The sequence below is a fragment of the Furipterus horrens genome, unplaced genomic scaffold (assembly GCF_987537825.1).
Source record: "Furipterus horrens unplaced genomic scaffold, mFurHor1.1.pri manual_scaffold_15, whole genome shotgun sequence".
NCBI lineage: Eukaryota > Metazoa > Chordata > Mammalia > Chiroptera > Furipteridae > Furipterus > Furipterus horrens.
In genome coordinates this window covers 11,369,766-11,386,888 of record NW_028327185.1, presented here as the reverse complement: position 1 = coordinate 11,386,888, position 17,123 = coordinate 11,369,766, and the positions used below count along the sequence as shown (strand labels likewise).

The 17,123-nt window shown below is 36.6% G+C and overlaps 1 protein-coding gene across 2 annotated transcripts in view; it reads right to left on the bottom strand.

Annotated features, from left to right (window-relative positions):
* The window catches only part of AHCTF1 (AT-hook containing transcription factor 1), a 74,134-nt gene that overhangs the window by 33,381 nt on the left and 23,630 nt on the right, over positions 1–17,123 (bottom strand). For both annotated transcript variants that reach the window (XM_090263523.1, XM_090263524.1), the window contains exons 6-15: positions 16,837–16,953; positions 13,431–13,515; positions 12,281–12,431; positions 10,395–10,527; positions 10,135–10,316; positions 9,659–9,720; positions 8,772–8,900; positions 5,792–5,882; positions 4,689–4,778; positions 338–478 (exon numbers count right to left, since the gene is read on the bottom strand). In XM_090263523.1, coding sequence (XP_090119649.1) covers positions 338–478; positions 4,689–4,778; positions 5,792–5,882; positions 8,772–8,900; positions 9,659–9,720; positions 10,135–10,316; positions 10,395–10,527; positions 12,281–12,431; positions 13,431–13,515; positions 16,837–16,953 — 1,181 coding nt within the window. The remainder of the gene's footprint in view (positions 1–337; positions 479–4,688; positions 4,779–5,791; positions 5,883–8,771; positions 8,901–9,658; positions 9,721–10,134; positions 10,317–10,394; positions 10,528–12,280; positions 12,432–13,430; positions 13,516–16,836; positions 16,954–17,123) is intronic.

Below are 17,123 nucleotides of genomic sequence, written 5' to 3'. Positions count from 1 at the left end.
ATAAAACTATTTTCTTTAAAATGGCAAAACAGAGAAAAAAAATTACAATGAGCTCTGTGAATAAAAACAATGTATAGTATAAAAAACTTAAATTCTACTATAAATATACTACCTTAATGACTTAAGTTTAACTCCCAAATTTCCCATGGTTATTTAAGCATGTGCTCATGCTACATTTAATATTCTGTAGCTTTTCATTTAAAAAGAAAAAAACAACAACAGTATTTGAGAAATAATGGCCTTTTTGCCCAATGACCCATTTAAAACAGGAAATTTATTCTTTCTCAAAGAAGTAAAATTTAATATAACACTCATTTATATAAGATAAACAGCACACCTCTTTCAGTGATCTCTTCGGCCTCTGTTGCAAAACAGCTTAAGACTGTATTAAGATTGCTAAGAAGCAAATGGCATTGTTGGATAGACTGTATAGTCTGTGGATCAATGAAACGACACGAACCATCAAATAACGGTGAACCTTCCAAGGATAAAATGCATAATTAGTTTCAACACAGTAAATGTGAATTAAGCTCACAACTGCAAACTTTCTCAAATTCCTACTGACCACAGGATCATTCTTATGTATTATGAGATGAACAAAAACAAGCTTGAAATGGTAAACACCCTCAGGGAAACTAGAAGGGACAGATACAAATTATTATTTTTTTAAATGTAGCATGAGGTAAGCAGCATGTTAGCACAAAAGAAGGTGATACAGATTCAACTTCAGATTCACTAAAAATCAGTTATATTCATTAAATGCTTCTTCAAATCTTTTATATCATAAATTTTATGTATCATGTTATTTTGCAATTTAAAAAAAATTTTTTTTAAAGTTCATAGCCTTAACTGAAGGTAACTTTTTTTTTTTAATATTCATATCTATCTTTTTTATTTGTTTGTTTTATTTTATTTTTTAGAGAGAAGGGAAAGGAGAAAGAGAGGGAGAGAAATATCACTGTGTGGTTGCTTCTCATTCATGCCCCTAACTGGGAACCTGACGTGCAACCTAGTAATGTGCCCTGACTGGGAATCGAACTAGCGACACTTGGCTCGCAGGCCGATGCTCAATCCATTGAGCCACAGCAGCCAGGGCTTGCAATTAAAAATTTTTAAGAACTTTTGTCTATCTCCAGTTTTCAAAAGTGAAACATTAAAATAAAGACTCATATATAGATGTATTACAATAAAACTGCAGGATGCTATAATTCATTGTAGACTCAATTATCCTTTCAAATTCAACATTGAGTTTACAAATCCTTTGGGAGGGTATTTTAGTTGCTACTGGTTACATCTTTTGATAAGATTTAATTGCATTAATATTTACATGTAATTGCAATAATACATAATGTGTAATTGAAAACAAATATCTTAATTTTAAAACCTTCCTTCCTTAAATCAAATTATTTGCTTTATGCCCTGGCGGGGTAGCTCAGTTGGTTAGAGCATCTTCCTGATATGCCAAGGGTTCAGGTTCAATCCCCAGTCAGGACACATACAAGAATCAACCAATGAATTCATACGTAGGTAGAATAACAAATCAATGTTTCTCTCTCTCTCTCTCTCTCTCTCACTAAAACTCAATTAAAAAAAAAGTTTTTAAAATTATTTGCTTTACCCTCAATATATTTAAAATACTTATTTTGTATTTTAATTATTTTTTCTCTTAAAAAAAATTTTCGTTAACCACTAATGAAGCTCAAAGCAATAATAATGGCTAAGTTATTATCAAATTTAACCCTGAAATACCAAATATGCTCAAATAATAAAGGCATATAATTTTTATAAAATGAGTTAAATTAATTTAACATAACTTATATAATCCTGAAAACATTTTCCTTTGAAAAAAATATTTTTTACCCTCATTCTGATTTATCAGGTGTTCCAAATTCAACTGTTCTGATTACTGAAATATTTAAAATGATGTAGTTTCAAAAGTATGCCCTAAGATACTATAGAACCTCCATGTCTTCCTATAAAACTTTGTTGATTTAAAAATCCTATAAAGCCCTGGGTGGGTAGGTCAGTTGGTCAGAGCATCATCCTGACATACCAAGGCTGTGAGTTTGATCCCCTGGTCAGGGCACAGGCAAGAATCAACCAATGAGTGCATCAAGAAGTGGAACAACAAACAGATATTTCTCTCCCCCTTACCCCAAATCAATTTTTTAAAAAGTCCTATTAAGAATAAAATTTTTAAAATCCATTTGTATATGGGGCTAAAGGGTAATAGAAAATATACAGCGTTCCTGGACTTCTGGCCAAGATGGAGGCTTAGACGGACGCGCTAGGTCTCCCTCTACAACTAGAGAGGAATACAACTACTTCAAAACAAAGGATAACTAGAAATTCCAGAAAATAAAACCACACGGAAGCCCAACATATGAAGTTATAAACCAGCGGCGCTCTTTGGGCAGGTAGGACGAGCGAAAGGGGGCGGTGCTGTTTGCGGTCGCACCTGGGACAGCGGCGGGGAGAACAACCCCGGCTGCAGTCGAACCCCGGCAGCTCGCGACCCCAACGCCGGGGAAAGCAGCCACCACATCGCCTTGAACAGTGAGGCCCAGGGGGCGGGAGGACGGATCCCGGTCTCCTAGCGGAATAACTGTGTGAATCCATCTTGGACCCCCGCCCCCAAAGAAACCGCCACAGGGCTGCGAAATAGGTTGCGGATCGCCACTAGTCGCTGGGCAGTGACGACAAAGCGCCACGGCACAGAGAGAAAGGTTTCGGATTGCCGCCGGTCGCTGGGTTGTGACGACAAAGCACCACGGCGCAGAGAGAAAGGTTGCGGATTGCCGCCGGTCGCTGGGTCGTGCCGAGTACACAGGCACTGCCCCCTATAGCCGGCCCAAGAAAACAAAACGCATCTGTCAAAATGAGGCAGACAACTATAGAAATCCCGGTGGCACAGCTCACCAGGCAACAGATGAGGAATCTGACAGATGAACAAATAAGAAACCTGTCAGAGGCTCAGTTCAGGGCCATTGTTATCAGGTGGCTTACAGAATTAACAAAAGATCTGGAAAAAGATGAGAAAGAATCGAAAAACACTCATAACGAAAGGAACAAAACCACATACGAGACAGATGGTGAGGAAAAAAAATCCAGAGTTCATTTCAACAAACCAGAATATAGAGAAGGAACGGGAAGCAACGATGAGAGGATCACAAACCTCTGGGACAGCTATAAAAGGCCCAACATAAGAATCATTGGCTTGCCAGAGAACGAAGAAGACGAACTAGAACTTGAAAAATTGAGTGAAAATATAATAAAGGAGAACTTCCCAAACTTGGGGAAAGAAATAGACTTACAGGTCCAGGAAGCACAGAGAGTTCCAAAACAACTGGACCCAGGGAGAACCACTCCAAGACACATTATAATCAAAATGTCAAAAATTAAAGATAAAGAGAGAATCTTAAAAGCAGCAAGAGAGAAGAAAAGAATCATGTACAAAGGGGTCCCAATTAGACTATCAGCTGACTTCTCAAGGGAGACCCTGCAGGCAAGAAGGGACTGGCAAGAAATATTCAAAGTAATGAAAATCCAAAACCTACAACCATGAATACTCTATCCAGCGAAATTGTCATTCAGAATAGAAGGGCAGAGAAAGTGTTTCCAGGACAAAATAAAACTGAAAGAGTTCATTAGATCCAAACCACTGTTATATGAGATGTTAAAGGGACTGGTTTAGAAAAAGGAGGATCAAAACTATGAACACTAAAATGAAAACTGCATCACAAGAAACAACAGAAGCTAGGGAATTGAAACAAAGGTGAACTAAACAGGCAACGAGAGTGGAAAAAGAACTATAGGTACGGGGAACATATTGGGGGGAGGTCAACAGGGAGGGGGAAGGGGGAGAGGGAGGGAGATGATATAGGAATTAAGGAGCATAGTAGGAGGGAATGGAATAGACAGAGGTTGAGAAGAACTATATGCACAAACAATGGACATGATCTAAAAGGGGGGGACAACTGGAGGGCGGGGGACCACAAGGTGGAGGGGAGCAGAGGGAAGGGAAATTGGGACAAATGTAATATTATAATCAATAAAACACATTAAAAAAAAAAAGAAAATATACAGTAAGATTAAAAAACAACATTTACTTCTAAGTAAGTTTTGATTTTACCATGTATAGGGCAATCATATATCAATCACCCTTCAATGTTATTTTTGCACAAATTGGGCATGAGTTTTTAATATTCTCAAGATACTCAAAACTCAAAGTGTACAACAGACTAATAAAGTGTACAACAGACTAATAAAGAAGACAAGAAGGAAGATGACTTGGCATGACTGATAATGACATCTGTTGGAAAACAGATGATGAGCTTTTTGCCCTACCACTCACTTCTTTATACACATAAATAATAGAAAACAAGTAGAGGCGCTTTTGAGGTTAACTGGCATATTCTCCTTACTCAATCATAAGCATTTTTGTAAATTAAACTCCTAAGATCAAACATAAAGTATAATTCTGAAACTTGCTATTGTGGACATAACATGTTGCTAGTTTAACAATCTGCTGCAAAATCTTCATCTGAAAACAACTCTGTCACTCTAATGTAAAAGGGAAGTCTTCTTCTGGGCCTTCTTTGAAAAGTTTATAACTCCAAAATGATTACAGTTTTTCTTGTTACGTGCTTAAAAATAAATCACTATTGGTTTCTTAATATAATACTTACACAGTCTGTCAAATTCCTCTTTTGTGAGTATCACTTTATTCCATGTCCATTCAAGAACAAAGCGCAAATTAGCAGCAGAATTTGGTTGTTCTTATTTGTAAATGAAAAGGAAAAAATAAAAAACAATTACTAATTACAAACAAAAAATGAAAACTTCTAGTGAAGAAACCTGACAGAAATCACCGTGACCAAATGAGTAAGGAAAAAATCAACATTAATGAAGACAAACCAGCACCAAGTATCCTGTTCAGTGCAGTACATCCCTTTATGTGAAAAGTGTAAAATATGAATCTAATCGTGAGAAAAGATCAACAAAGTTGAAAGGTAGTCTACAAAATAACAAGGTTATATTTGAAAATTGTCAATTTTCTGAAAGACAAAGGCATAGGAATTACACCAACCTAAGGTTAAAGACAAGAAAATTAAATACAACATATATTCTGGATTGCATCCTGGATTCCCCTGCCCAAAAACATTACGAAGGCCATCACTGGGACAATTAGTGAAATGACAGTAAGTTCTGCAGCTTAGATAGTGGCATGTTATCAGTTTTAATTTCCATGATTTCTAGTTACAAAGTGGTTTCGTAAGTGAATTTCCTTGTTCTTAGAAGGAAATACTAAAAAGCAGCATGGTGCCCTTCAGCATATTCTCAAATGATTCAGAACAAAAACATGGCTGTGTGTTTGTAAAGAGGGAGTGTTACACACCACTTGGATAAATCCTCAGAGAACTTTGCTGAGTGAAAAAGAGCCAGTTCCAAAAAGTTACATAACTGTGTGATTCCATTTATGAACATATTTTAAATAACAAAACTATAGAAAAAGAGAATAGATTCATGATCGCCAGGGGATAGGAATACGGCTGTAAAAGGCAACAGGTGGATCCTAACTTGATATTGTATTATAAGTCTTCCAGATTTTACCATTGAGGTAGTGGGAAAGAGTACACAGGCTCTTTCTATATTATGTCTTATAACTGTGGAACTGAATGTTAATCTACAAATAGCTCCAAATGAAGTGCAACTAACCACCTCCCACACACAGTGGGTTGATAATTTTAAAAATACAAACGTAATGTTTCGTTAAAAATCATCCTCTTACCTTCTGTTATCCACCTTCTGATATATCCAGTCAAAAGTCCCAAGGAACTCGTGTGGATTGCTGCTGACAATATAGCTTTTAATTGTTCTTCCTATACCATGCATGAAAAAAAAAGTAGGAAGAAATTTAATGCTAAGAAGGAATATGTAATCACAGACTCCGAGGTAGCTGTTATATCTAGCTCAGAATACAAAATCTTAAAGGCTTAAAAAGCATTATGACTTCCTAGGACAGCTATAAAAAACAAACAAACAAACAAAAAAACACAGTAATGAGCACTGGTGATGATATGGAACAAATGGAATCCTCAAAAACTGCTGGTGGGAATATAAAATGGTAAATCCCACTTTGGAAAATAGTCTGATATTTCCTTAAAATCAAAACTACTGTATGAACCAGCAATTCCACAGCTAGGTACGTACACCCAAGAGAAATGAAAACACACGATCACACAAGAACTCTACATGAAGCAGCATTATTCCTAATTGCCAAAAACTGTCCATCAGCTGAAGAATGGATAAATAAAATGTGGAATACTCATATAATGGAATATTAGGCAGCCATAAAACGGAATGAAGTATTAATATATGGTACAACGTAAATAAACCTTGAAAACATTATGCTAAGTTAAAGAAGCCAGGCACAAAGGCCATATATTATTAAAATTCCATTTCTGTGAAATGTCTAGAATAAGTGAATCTATAGACGGAAGGTAGATGAGAGGTTACGGAAGACTGGGAAAGGGGGGGTGAAAGGGGAGCCTGCTAATGGGTATAGAATTTTTGTGGAAAGTGACGAAACTGTTCTAGAAGTTAATGTGGTGAGAGCCGCACGGCTCCATAAATACACTGAAAACCCTGAACTGCACACCTTAAGCAGATGAATTGTATGACACATGAATTATTACCTCAGCAAACCTGTTATTTTAAAAAAATCATTATGTAAAGAATGGTGTAAGTCAACAAGGACAAAGAAAAACAGACGGCATGAGAGAAAACAGCTAACAAATTTGTGAAAAGCAGTAATGAAGAAGAAAAAACGTGGTTTATTTAGCAGCGTGAAGGAACTCATGTTCTAAAGTCCCCACCGAGGGGAACAAAAAAAGAATAGTCAGTTTGGCTCTCAGAATCTTATTTGGAAAAATCAGGCACAGGGGAAAGTCGGGGGTAAGGGGGCTCAAACAGTGGACTGAAAAGAGGCAACAGGTTAAAACCAGTCCATGAATCCAGCCCACCCTCCTGTTACCATGCAGCAAAGGACTGTGGAGGCCGGCTTGATAGGGATCTTTGAAAAAACCAAATGGCCCCAGAAATCTAGGGTGTCCCAACTGAAAGGGTGCACATCCGATCTATCATCCTAACAAATGCAACTCTCCCCACACAAAGGACGGTTTATAATCTGTTACTGAAATACTTCACATATAAACAGACAACTAAGGACCACCAAATATTTATGGACAGACATTGGCATCAAAAAGACTAAAATAATAAAAACTGACTCCAGAGAAAATAAGAGTGCAGAGAACTAAGTAAAACTTTAAAACTATAAAAAAATAATAAAACTTTCATAGATTATTTCATCCATAAAAAAAGAACAGATCACTGAAAAAAGAATGGTCAAAGAATAAGAGCTCATAGAAATTTAAAATTGGGTGCAAATTTTTGAAAAATCTAATAGAAAATAAAAAGGAAGATATTAATAAAGAAAAAACTCCCAGAAAAAAGAACCAGAGGCAAGACAGGCAGAGAAAGCAAAGACAAACAGAAGGTCAGCTCAGGAGAGTGAAGATTTGCCTAATGGGGTTTCACAAAGAGCAAAAACAAATTAAGGAAAAGTTAAGGTCGTGTGAGGGATAGGTTAGGCAAGGATTTTTGCTTGTCTGTTTGTTTGTTTTAAGGCAATCTGAAACTTTCAGAAAAAACAAAAGTTAAAATCTCCTGATAGCAGTATTGAAAGTGTTTACTTCCATGAAATTAAATATTAGGAGGAAAGAGAAGAAAAAAGAAATTAAGGATTAAATGCCACCTGTAGGTGTGAAAACAATGAGCAGCAATATTTACACTGAATATGATACTTAAAAGGCTTTCCCCACTGATATATGATGTTACTTACTTGTAATCACTTAAATAACTTATTCAAACAGTGCTTTGGCACAGAGCTAACAAAACGTTTTCTCCACAGGAAAGTGACTGGGGGTCACTTTCTTCTAGCCTATTTTACTAGCAAATACTGGGTTAAGATAAATGTGAATTATGAGCTATCACCAGGCATCTCCTGACTGCTAAAATGAACTGGGCCTAGGAAAACCATGAGTGGACCATAAATACCACTAAGAAGTTAAGATTTTGGCTTCCATGACTGAGCCTGAGTCCTATAACCGTCTTGGTTTGCAGGAAATTAGAATCTTCACTAATATGCTTTCACAAGACACATTTCTTTAGAGCAATGGTTCTTGAAACACTGCATCAGAACCACACCAAAAGCTTTATTAAAACACACTACTAAGCTCTATTCCTGAAGTTCCTGATTCGTAGCTCCAGGGTGGGAATCAGGAACGTGTATTCTAACAAGTTCCCAGCGAAGCTGACGTCAGAGACCACACGTTGTTGCTACAGACCATGAGGTTCACCTGGGCCAATACAGTTTCCACTCCTGGGATCTTGTTCTCTTGCCCCTGTGCTGTTCTCTCTGGCGGCTGGAAAATGGCAGTTGTAATGACTTTTACTCTTGACATGCCTGATGCAGCCATGATGTGTTTCCTATCCTATATCCTTCTACATAGCTAAGTGAACCTGGTGCCCAGTTATTCCCCCAGGAGGGAATATGAATTTTAATCCCAATCCAAGGCCTTAGTTACTGATCATGCAGAGCAGACAGTATACTACTTAACCTACTTTTGCAGAAATTAGCTAATAGATTTTTATTGTAATAGAGATAATAACATATGATACAAAAGAAACAAGTTAAAAAATCATCTCACCTGACTTAAACTGGCAGGCTGAATATCAATAAGTCTTGGTGAGAGAAGGCCAGCCACTAGACAACGATTATAACCATCAGAAATGACTTCATTGATAAATGGTCCTGATTTCTTTAAAAAAGTCAAAGTCTGTAACAGATCAGTAAGATATCAATCAAATAAACAAATTTAAGTCTCCTTTATAATAAACTCATTGCCCTACTTGACACTTAACATTTTGAATAAAATGAAAAACACTGAAATGGAAATTGTGGATGGAAGACTACATTTCTGTATTTCTTTCAAGAAAAATGGTTTATAGGTTCTTGAACTAAATCAATGCTTCCTAATTATAAATAATAGTGTTAAGGATATTTTACATAGCTTATGTTTTTATAAAAGGTAACCCTGTTACCTTCTCTAAAGCTGATAGACTTGGTGACAAATCCCAATGAACTAAACACACATACCCCTGAAGTTTCTTCCTCTTGGTACAATAAGATCTGATATGAAGTATAAATATGGCATTCATCTGCCATATTTAGTTGATTATTAATCAAAACGTTTGTCACTTGATGTTTTCCTGGAAAAATATTTTTCAACATATCATCATCACCCACTGTGACAGGCACTGTACCACTGTGCTAGGTACCTTCTTTGCATTACTCTATTTATTCATAAACTTTCAGGGAAGAGGAGAATTCAGAGGAAGGATAAAAAGGGATGTGGTATGGCAATGACCTACTTTGCTCTTTTCCTTGAGGTCCAAGTAGCTATGACCCACAGAGAACTGCTAAAAACATCCCAATAACTCTCATTAACCTAGGAGAAGCTACCATAAAGTTTAAATCCGTGATCTAACTTGAGTTCAATAGGAAACACTGTCCCCATGGTTAGTTGTTACCTACCTCCTTCTGAAAGCCAGTACAAGTTATATGAACAACTCCCGAGTTTAACAAACAAGTAGCATCTAAAAAAGAAGATGTTTTAAAAACCCATTTAAATATTATATTTGCGATGGCACTGACACAACAGAATTTATCTTAAACAGATTGCTAGCCAAAGTATCAAATTATTATACATAATAGTTAAAAATAACTTTTCCAGGTATTTCTATCCTAACAAGATACCAAACCTTATCACAAATGTACTAAATATGAACTCTTTAATCTTTTCTAGCAAAATGCAAAACAGTGATTTCTTTATAAAACATGTATTAAACTTCTCATGTATATGTATCAAGTTAATTTCCTAAGTTATCCATATATTAGCTGACAATGAGATATGAATAGATAATAGTATACACATGTATTTCACATAAATACACCCATGTATATACTCATATGTTATTGTTCTCAAAAGGTAATGTTAGGGTAATACATACCAAAATTATAGGAACTGGGGTTAAAAAACTGTTCAGGAGGTGAATACGAAGGAGAAACTCCTCGACTTAAGCTTCTCTCGTGGACCAATATGTCCAAGATGTAATGTGGAGAAGTCCTACTTACAACAGAATCCAGTGACCACAAGGCAAAATAAGAGCAATTATGTAGATATTCTCCTGATCTAAAAGAAAATTTTACAAAACTATTAAGCCACTGAACTGCTACAGACACAAATACCAAAAAATAGAGAGAATCGTACCTTAATGAATCTGGCATTTGTGCATGATACCAACGATTGATGTCGAAAATCCCCAAATACACAGAAGGCTTTCCTTGTCCATATACATTCACTTGCCAAGTAAAGACTGATACGCTAGTGTCAGGAGACAGAGCTAAAAGAAAAAAGTAGTTTTAAGAAACAGAATAATCTCAAAGTAAAAATCCCAAATTATTATAACAAAATTTTCTCATACATTCATTTTTAATTTGTCAAAACACATTTTTATCATGTATTTTGTAAGTAGAGATTCATTCACCTGTATCTTGACTGTATTTATATTTCAAAAACACCTTATTAAAAACTACTCATTAGAAAAGTTATATTCTGGCTCGTTTTCAGTTAACACCTTGTCAGCTTTGAAGTTTAGAGGTAGAAAGCAGAAAATGATTTGAATGAGTATTCTCCCAAGAATGGTACATAGCTAGTACCAGAGAATATCAGCACCTGAAAGGAATGCCTCTAGGCCGTAAGAGCTCAGCCCTTGAGAGGAATTCTGGTTGAGAAGGACTGACCTAGTCATATGGTAAAGGAGTAAGAAAGACAAGCACCTGGGTGGTGACTATGGAATGAAAAGACAGGAACGATTTAAGAGACAGCAATAGAAGGAAAGCGGAAAGTAAAAATATGAGACACAATGAATGGGAAATACAGAAAGGAAGATGTAATGAGGAGTAAGAGAGAGCTGGTGAGTTCTGGTTTTGACAGGTTAAGTTCAACATGAAAACTGGATCACTAACAAGAGCGGTGGGGCCTAGAACAGAGACAACTCTGGGGTCAATGAGCTAACCATGAGAATAAATCCCGACCAGAACACCAAAGCAGGGCTCTAGTGAGCATTCCCAGAACTGAATAAACCTATCACATTAGTACATTTAATCCTGCCACCCACCCTTAGCAAAAGGTGTAACTTTATTATTCCACTCACAGATGGAGAAATACAGGCTGAGAAATGTTCATATTTGTCAAAGGTCACAACAGTGACAGAGCTGGGATTTGAATCCATGTTGGATTCTAAAACCTGTGCAATTTTTACCATGCCAAAATGTTTACCAGAAAGATGGAATCACACTGAAGAAAACAAGAGAAACCCTGGCTGGTGTGGATCAGTGGGTTGGGTGTCATTAGGCAAACTGAAAGGTCTTTACTTCAATTCCTGGTCAAGGCACATGTCTGGGTTGTGGGCCAGGTCCCCAGTTGGGGGCATGTGAGAGGCAACTGATGAATGTTTCTCTCCCTCTCTTTCTCCCTCCCTTCCCTTCTCTCTAAAAATAAAATAAGAAAAAATTCAAGCTATCCAAGACATGTTCTGTCATGTCTCGAAAAAATAAAGAGAGAAACTTTATTCACAGACTATTCACAGCAATCAAAACTAGAGACCATTTTTGTCTGTTTTTTGAGTTAGATTAAAATACAAGAACCCCTTATTTCCTTCATGTATTCAATTCTTGAGTTCTACACAGCAATGTGGAGAATAAATACCCAGTATATCATACAGACCTGGATAAATTCCATAATTAGTACCAATTTTTTAACTACCAGGAGTGTAAACTCTAGAAACCAATATGTATCATAAAATTTAAGTCAGGATAAATCTTTCTAAAAAAGATTTTATTTATTTATTAGAGAGAGGGGAAGGGAGGGAGAGAAACATCAATGTGGAAACACTGATCAGTTGCCTCTGGTACACCCCCAACTGGGGACTGGGCCCACAACCCAGGCATGTGCCCTGACTGGGAAACAAACCAGTGACCTTTTTGGCTTGCAGGCCAGTGCTCTATGCACTGAGCCATGCCCTCCAGGACTAAATCAAGATACTTAAATCAAGCATTCACATGACATATAAGAGTATTTCTAACTAATCTTACCTTCATTCATCCCTTCCTCTCTGTCACCATGGGATCGAAATTTCTCTATACTCTGGCATCCCAACAGTTTGGTGTTACTAGTCTGTCCCCTCAAAGGGAACATGCCACCTGTGAGGTCCAGTGCGTATCTTTCTTCACAGTACTCTAACCCCTGGGGGGAAAAAAAAAATCTTTATCTTAACAAAATTCTAAGCAAAAAGCCATTCTAAAATTAAATGTTTTCTAACTTTAAAATTTTTCACACAATACAAAGAAGGGGAAAAAGAAAACTAAAGAATACGTATCACTAAAGAGGCTCTAAAATTTTATATAGCATAAAACACTTGTCAGATAAAAGGCTAGCTTTAGTCTCTCAAAATATTATACTTACCAAAAAATCTTCTGAAGTTGTTACATAGGAAACATCATGCACTACTGGATGGCATGTAAACCAGACTAACCATTGAAATTATATATACATGTACTTGAGGCCAGCAAACATACTCCTGTGTTCTTACTAAAATTCTTTCTCCAGAGTAGTTGTTAGCTCCCCCCCATTAAATCCCTTTAAGAATCTGACAAAAGCTATGAAACATTTCCCCAAAAATGCATAATCATAAAAATGCCACACATAATTCAGAGACTCTTAAAGAGTCTCGTCCCTACACCCTCAAACACCAGGTTAAAAAAAAGCCTGTTCTAGAGAATTAAAAGTGAGGGTTGATCACACATTTTAGCTATTCACAGCACCCCACTATTTCTTCAAGAATCCAGCCAGAAAAAGCCACATGAAAGGCTCAATGCATTCATCCTTTTACAATTAACTGTCAGTGACAAACTGTTTATAAAGCTACCTCGTGGTTTACTGTTTGATATGTCGGAGCAACAACGTGGGGTTATTTTCTTGGGTACCATTTAGGCCACAAGCTTCAGTTTCATCCAGTTTCCTCATTTTAGAGGAAAATGATACCTGGAGTGCTAACAGTGCTGCCTCTGTAAAGGAGCTGGTCTCCTAATCCCTAATTAATACTTTCCCATTATATTATGATTATAGTACTAACTTGAATAGAGTAACTTTCAATATTTTAATATCTTCAAACAAAGACTTAAAAGAGGTGAACAATGAACAAAATGGTAATATGAACCTGTATTACCATTAATTACCATTTACCTCATATAAGATTTGTCCTGATGCCAAACATTTTCTATCGCCAAAGGCCAGCTGAAGCAGATGAAAACTCAAAACATCCCCTTCACTAAAAGAAAAAAAGATTAGCTTTTTCTGTAGTGTTTTTCCTAAGAAATACTAAATAACCATATTCATTACGTTAAGCATCTCTTACTATTCAAATCAATTTAGTTTGCATACAATAGAGTACATGTGATAAAACTAAGGTCACTGCGGAGAAGTTTTATTTGGCTGTTTTCATAAAAGTTCTTTGAAATAAAAATCGATTTTTAATTTCCTTATTCTAATTAAGCTGATGGTGTTTGCATACTTTAGGTGACACCTTACGTAGCAGAGACTATGTAACTGTTTGCCCAGTATTCCTTCTCCCCTTCTTCAATAGGTATGCTTTAGTTAGGCATATGGCTGCCTAAAATGTACTACGTTACCAGCTTCCTTTGCAGCTAGGTACAGTAGGCCCAAGTTCTGACCAATAGGATGTAAATAGAATTATCTGATGGCAACTACACAAAACCTTCCTTAAGGTTTTTGGGTTTGCTCCTTGTCCTTTGCGCCTTCTCTCTGGTCTCATCCTCCATGTTGTCAGGCTTCTACATAAATTGAAGGTGTTGCCCTATACCATGAGGATGACAGTGATACAATAATATAAAGCAATGACACCAAATCAACTCTGCACTACTCAAGTACAGAATGCAGCAAGTATTATGAGCAAAGCCACATGTCTGAATTTGAATTCTTATTCTTACTAGCCAATATTTCTTTTTTAAAAGATTTATTTTACTTATTTACTTACTTTTAGAGAGAGGGGAAAGGAGGGAGAAAGAGAGGAAAAGAAACATCGATTGGTTGCCTCTTGCACACACCCCAACTGAGAACTAGCCTGCAACCCAGGCATGTGCCCTGACCAGGAATTGAACAAGTGACCTTTTGTTTTGCGGGACAACGCTCAACAAACTGAGCCATGCCAGTCAGGGCAAGATCTTTCTTAACATTTCTTCTACTTAGCTTTTGGGATACCACACATGTTCCTCATACTACACTATCTTTAGTTCTCTGCTGGTTATTCCGCCCTCTTATTTTCAATTGCTCATTATTTCTAAGTACAGAAGGTTTGCAAGGCTCAGTTCCCATCTCCATTCTTTTCTCTAGCTAGTCTCACTCTGAGGTCAGTGGTCCTCAATCTTGACTGCTTATTATTTGATCACCAGAAGAGCCTTGAAAAAGTACTAATGTTTAGGACCTACTACCAGAAATTGACTTAATTAGTCTAGGATAGCCACACCAATTCAAACACTTACCTTATCCCTGCCTACACAGCCCAATGTAATAAAACTTCTAAGTGAAATTTATATTTAGTCCACTTATTATTAATAACAATAAGGTGTTGGAGGAAAGAAAGAAAAAGAAAATAAAAAATAACAAGGTGGTAAGAGATTCAATGATGAGGTAGATGGAAGAAGAGACTGTTACATTACATACTTTGTAACAATGTAAGAGGTTAATCTCAGAATGACTTAGAGCAGTATTCCTTATCTATACATATGCATTGTTTATATACATATACAGAAATGTAAATAACCTTGTATACAAGTTACTGACGCTCACAGATTGCCGTATGTCTACCCACGGACCACAGGTCAGGAATCGTGCTCTAAGTAATATATACAAACACATGTCAACATATGTAAGTGATCATCAGATTCTCAGAGAGCTGTGTGACCTACTAATTTAAGGGTCCTAATCAAAGACTAGAAGTCCACAAAAATACCCCTTCCCCCAAGAAAAATCTCACATCAATAATATTGACGAATGCAACGAAAGTTATTTAGGAATAATCTAAATTATAAATGAAATTAAACCTGTCTTATTAAAAGAATATTTAGAGCACTAGAAAGTGGTTTAAAAATCATTAAGAACTGTTCCCATCTGTTAATTATTCAGTGTGTTGTGGATAATGAAGGTAAGTAAATAAAGGGCACCACTTTAAGAAAAACAGAAAACATTCTGTATTTTATTTTTTTTAATATTTTATTTTTTTTATTTTTAGAGAAGAGGGGGAAAAGAGGGAGAAAGAGAGGGAGAGAAACACCAATGCGTGGTTGCCTCACGCTTGCCCCCAACTGGGGACCTGCAACCCAGGCATGTGCCCTGACTGAGAATCGAACCGGCGACCATCAGTCCACACAGCCACACCAGCCAGGGCAAAACATTCTGTATTTTAAACTGTGATTCCTTTGTGCTTAGAATGAAAGGACTAAGGGAAGTGTATACAGTTCACAAGGATTTTAGAAAAAAAATCAGGAGCAGTGAGTTCAGATAATTTTGTGGTTACAAAGAACAGAGTGAACATCACTTATAATTTTAAGAGGAAATCCCTCTAAACCAAGAATTGTTTAGATAATAGTGGTCCCCTCATTCCCTACCCCACAGAGCCTTCACAAAGGCACATGTTTCAATGTTCTCGTCCACACTACACTTAGATAAATGGAAATATGTATTTGACCCATTGGGTATCTCAACAGCTATCTCTATTACTTTCATTTCAGTTTTTCTCCAGAATTGATAAATTTCGAAAGTGACAAATCATTTCTTCATTCATTCACTTACTAAAGCATCAGGTCATACAAAAACCTCAAAAGTGGCAACATCTAACACAAAAACCCAAACTATCCACTATTCAAGTGCATAAAATCTAAGAGTGAGACTGGGGAAGACAAAGTACTAGAAGCAATGAATTGTCAAGATCGTGGTATTTATACCACAAACTTTAATTTCATTGATCATTAAAGAACTAAACAGCTAAGAGGAATAAAAGAAAAATCAATATTTATACTGATCCAGCCCTGGAAATGAACAAGCTTAACCATCAGAAATTAAATGGAAAAGAAAGATCTGTCTCTAGTTGTAGGCAGACAAAAGTAGAGCTTATGACAGGGAAAAATTCGCCAAATTAACCCTAAACAATACACTGCAAAAAGGCAGGTAGAAGGACCAGAAAACAGAGTAGGGATAAATAATGAGAGAGGCATATAAAACAGAGAAAAAAAGAAACGAGGTTATAAAAGAAAAAAGATGTTCTTACGAGAGAACACTCAGGGCCATAAAAATTGCCTAAGGTAATAAGAGGTTGCTCGCTCATCTGAACTGGCTTACTCTTTGAAATAACATTGAAACAAGTCAAGCAAACCCAACTTCTTCTCACGATGTCTGAGAATTACTCAAACATGTAGAAATAATCACTTAACTTTTAAATCATTTCAACTACCATTCACTGATTCATTGAATTATGTTGCTGTCACTAAAAAGGTACAATATAGTACAAAGTACAGAGATTAACTGCTGCTCCATTTTGACAAGCGTTTTTTAAAACTATCTGTATCACACTTACCTATCTTGTGTAGACTGAACAGCCCACAAGTAACAGCAGTTACGAGGATCATTCTCAGGTTCTTGGAAAGTAACAGCATATATGGGAACCCTTCCACCTTCCAACTGTGTATAGTATCTATAAAAAGGCACAAAAATTAGGATGCTTCACACTTTGGCTACGTGAAAGACAGGTGCCTCAATGTAAGACTGTGAGTTAGTTACCACTGTTCATATGACTGTCTTATCTTTAAAAGCACACGGGGTACAAGACAGCAAGACAATGGCATGGCACCCACCCCTCAGGGA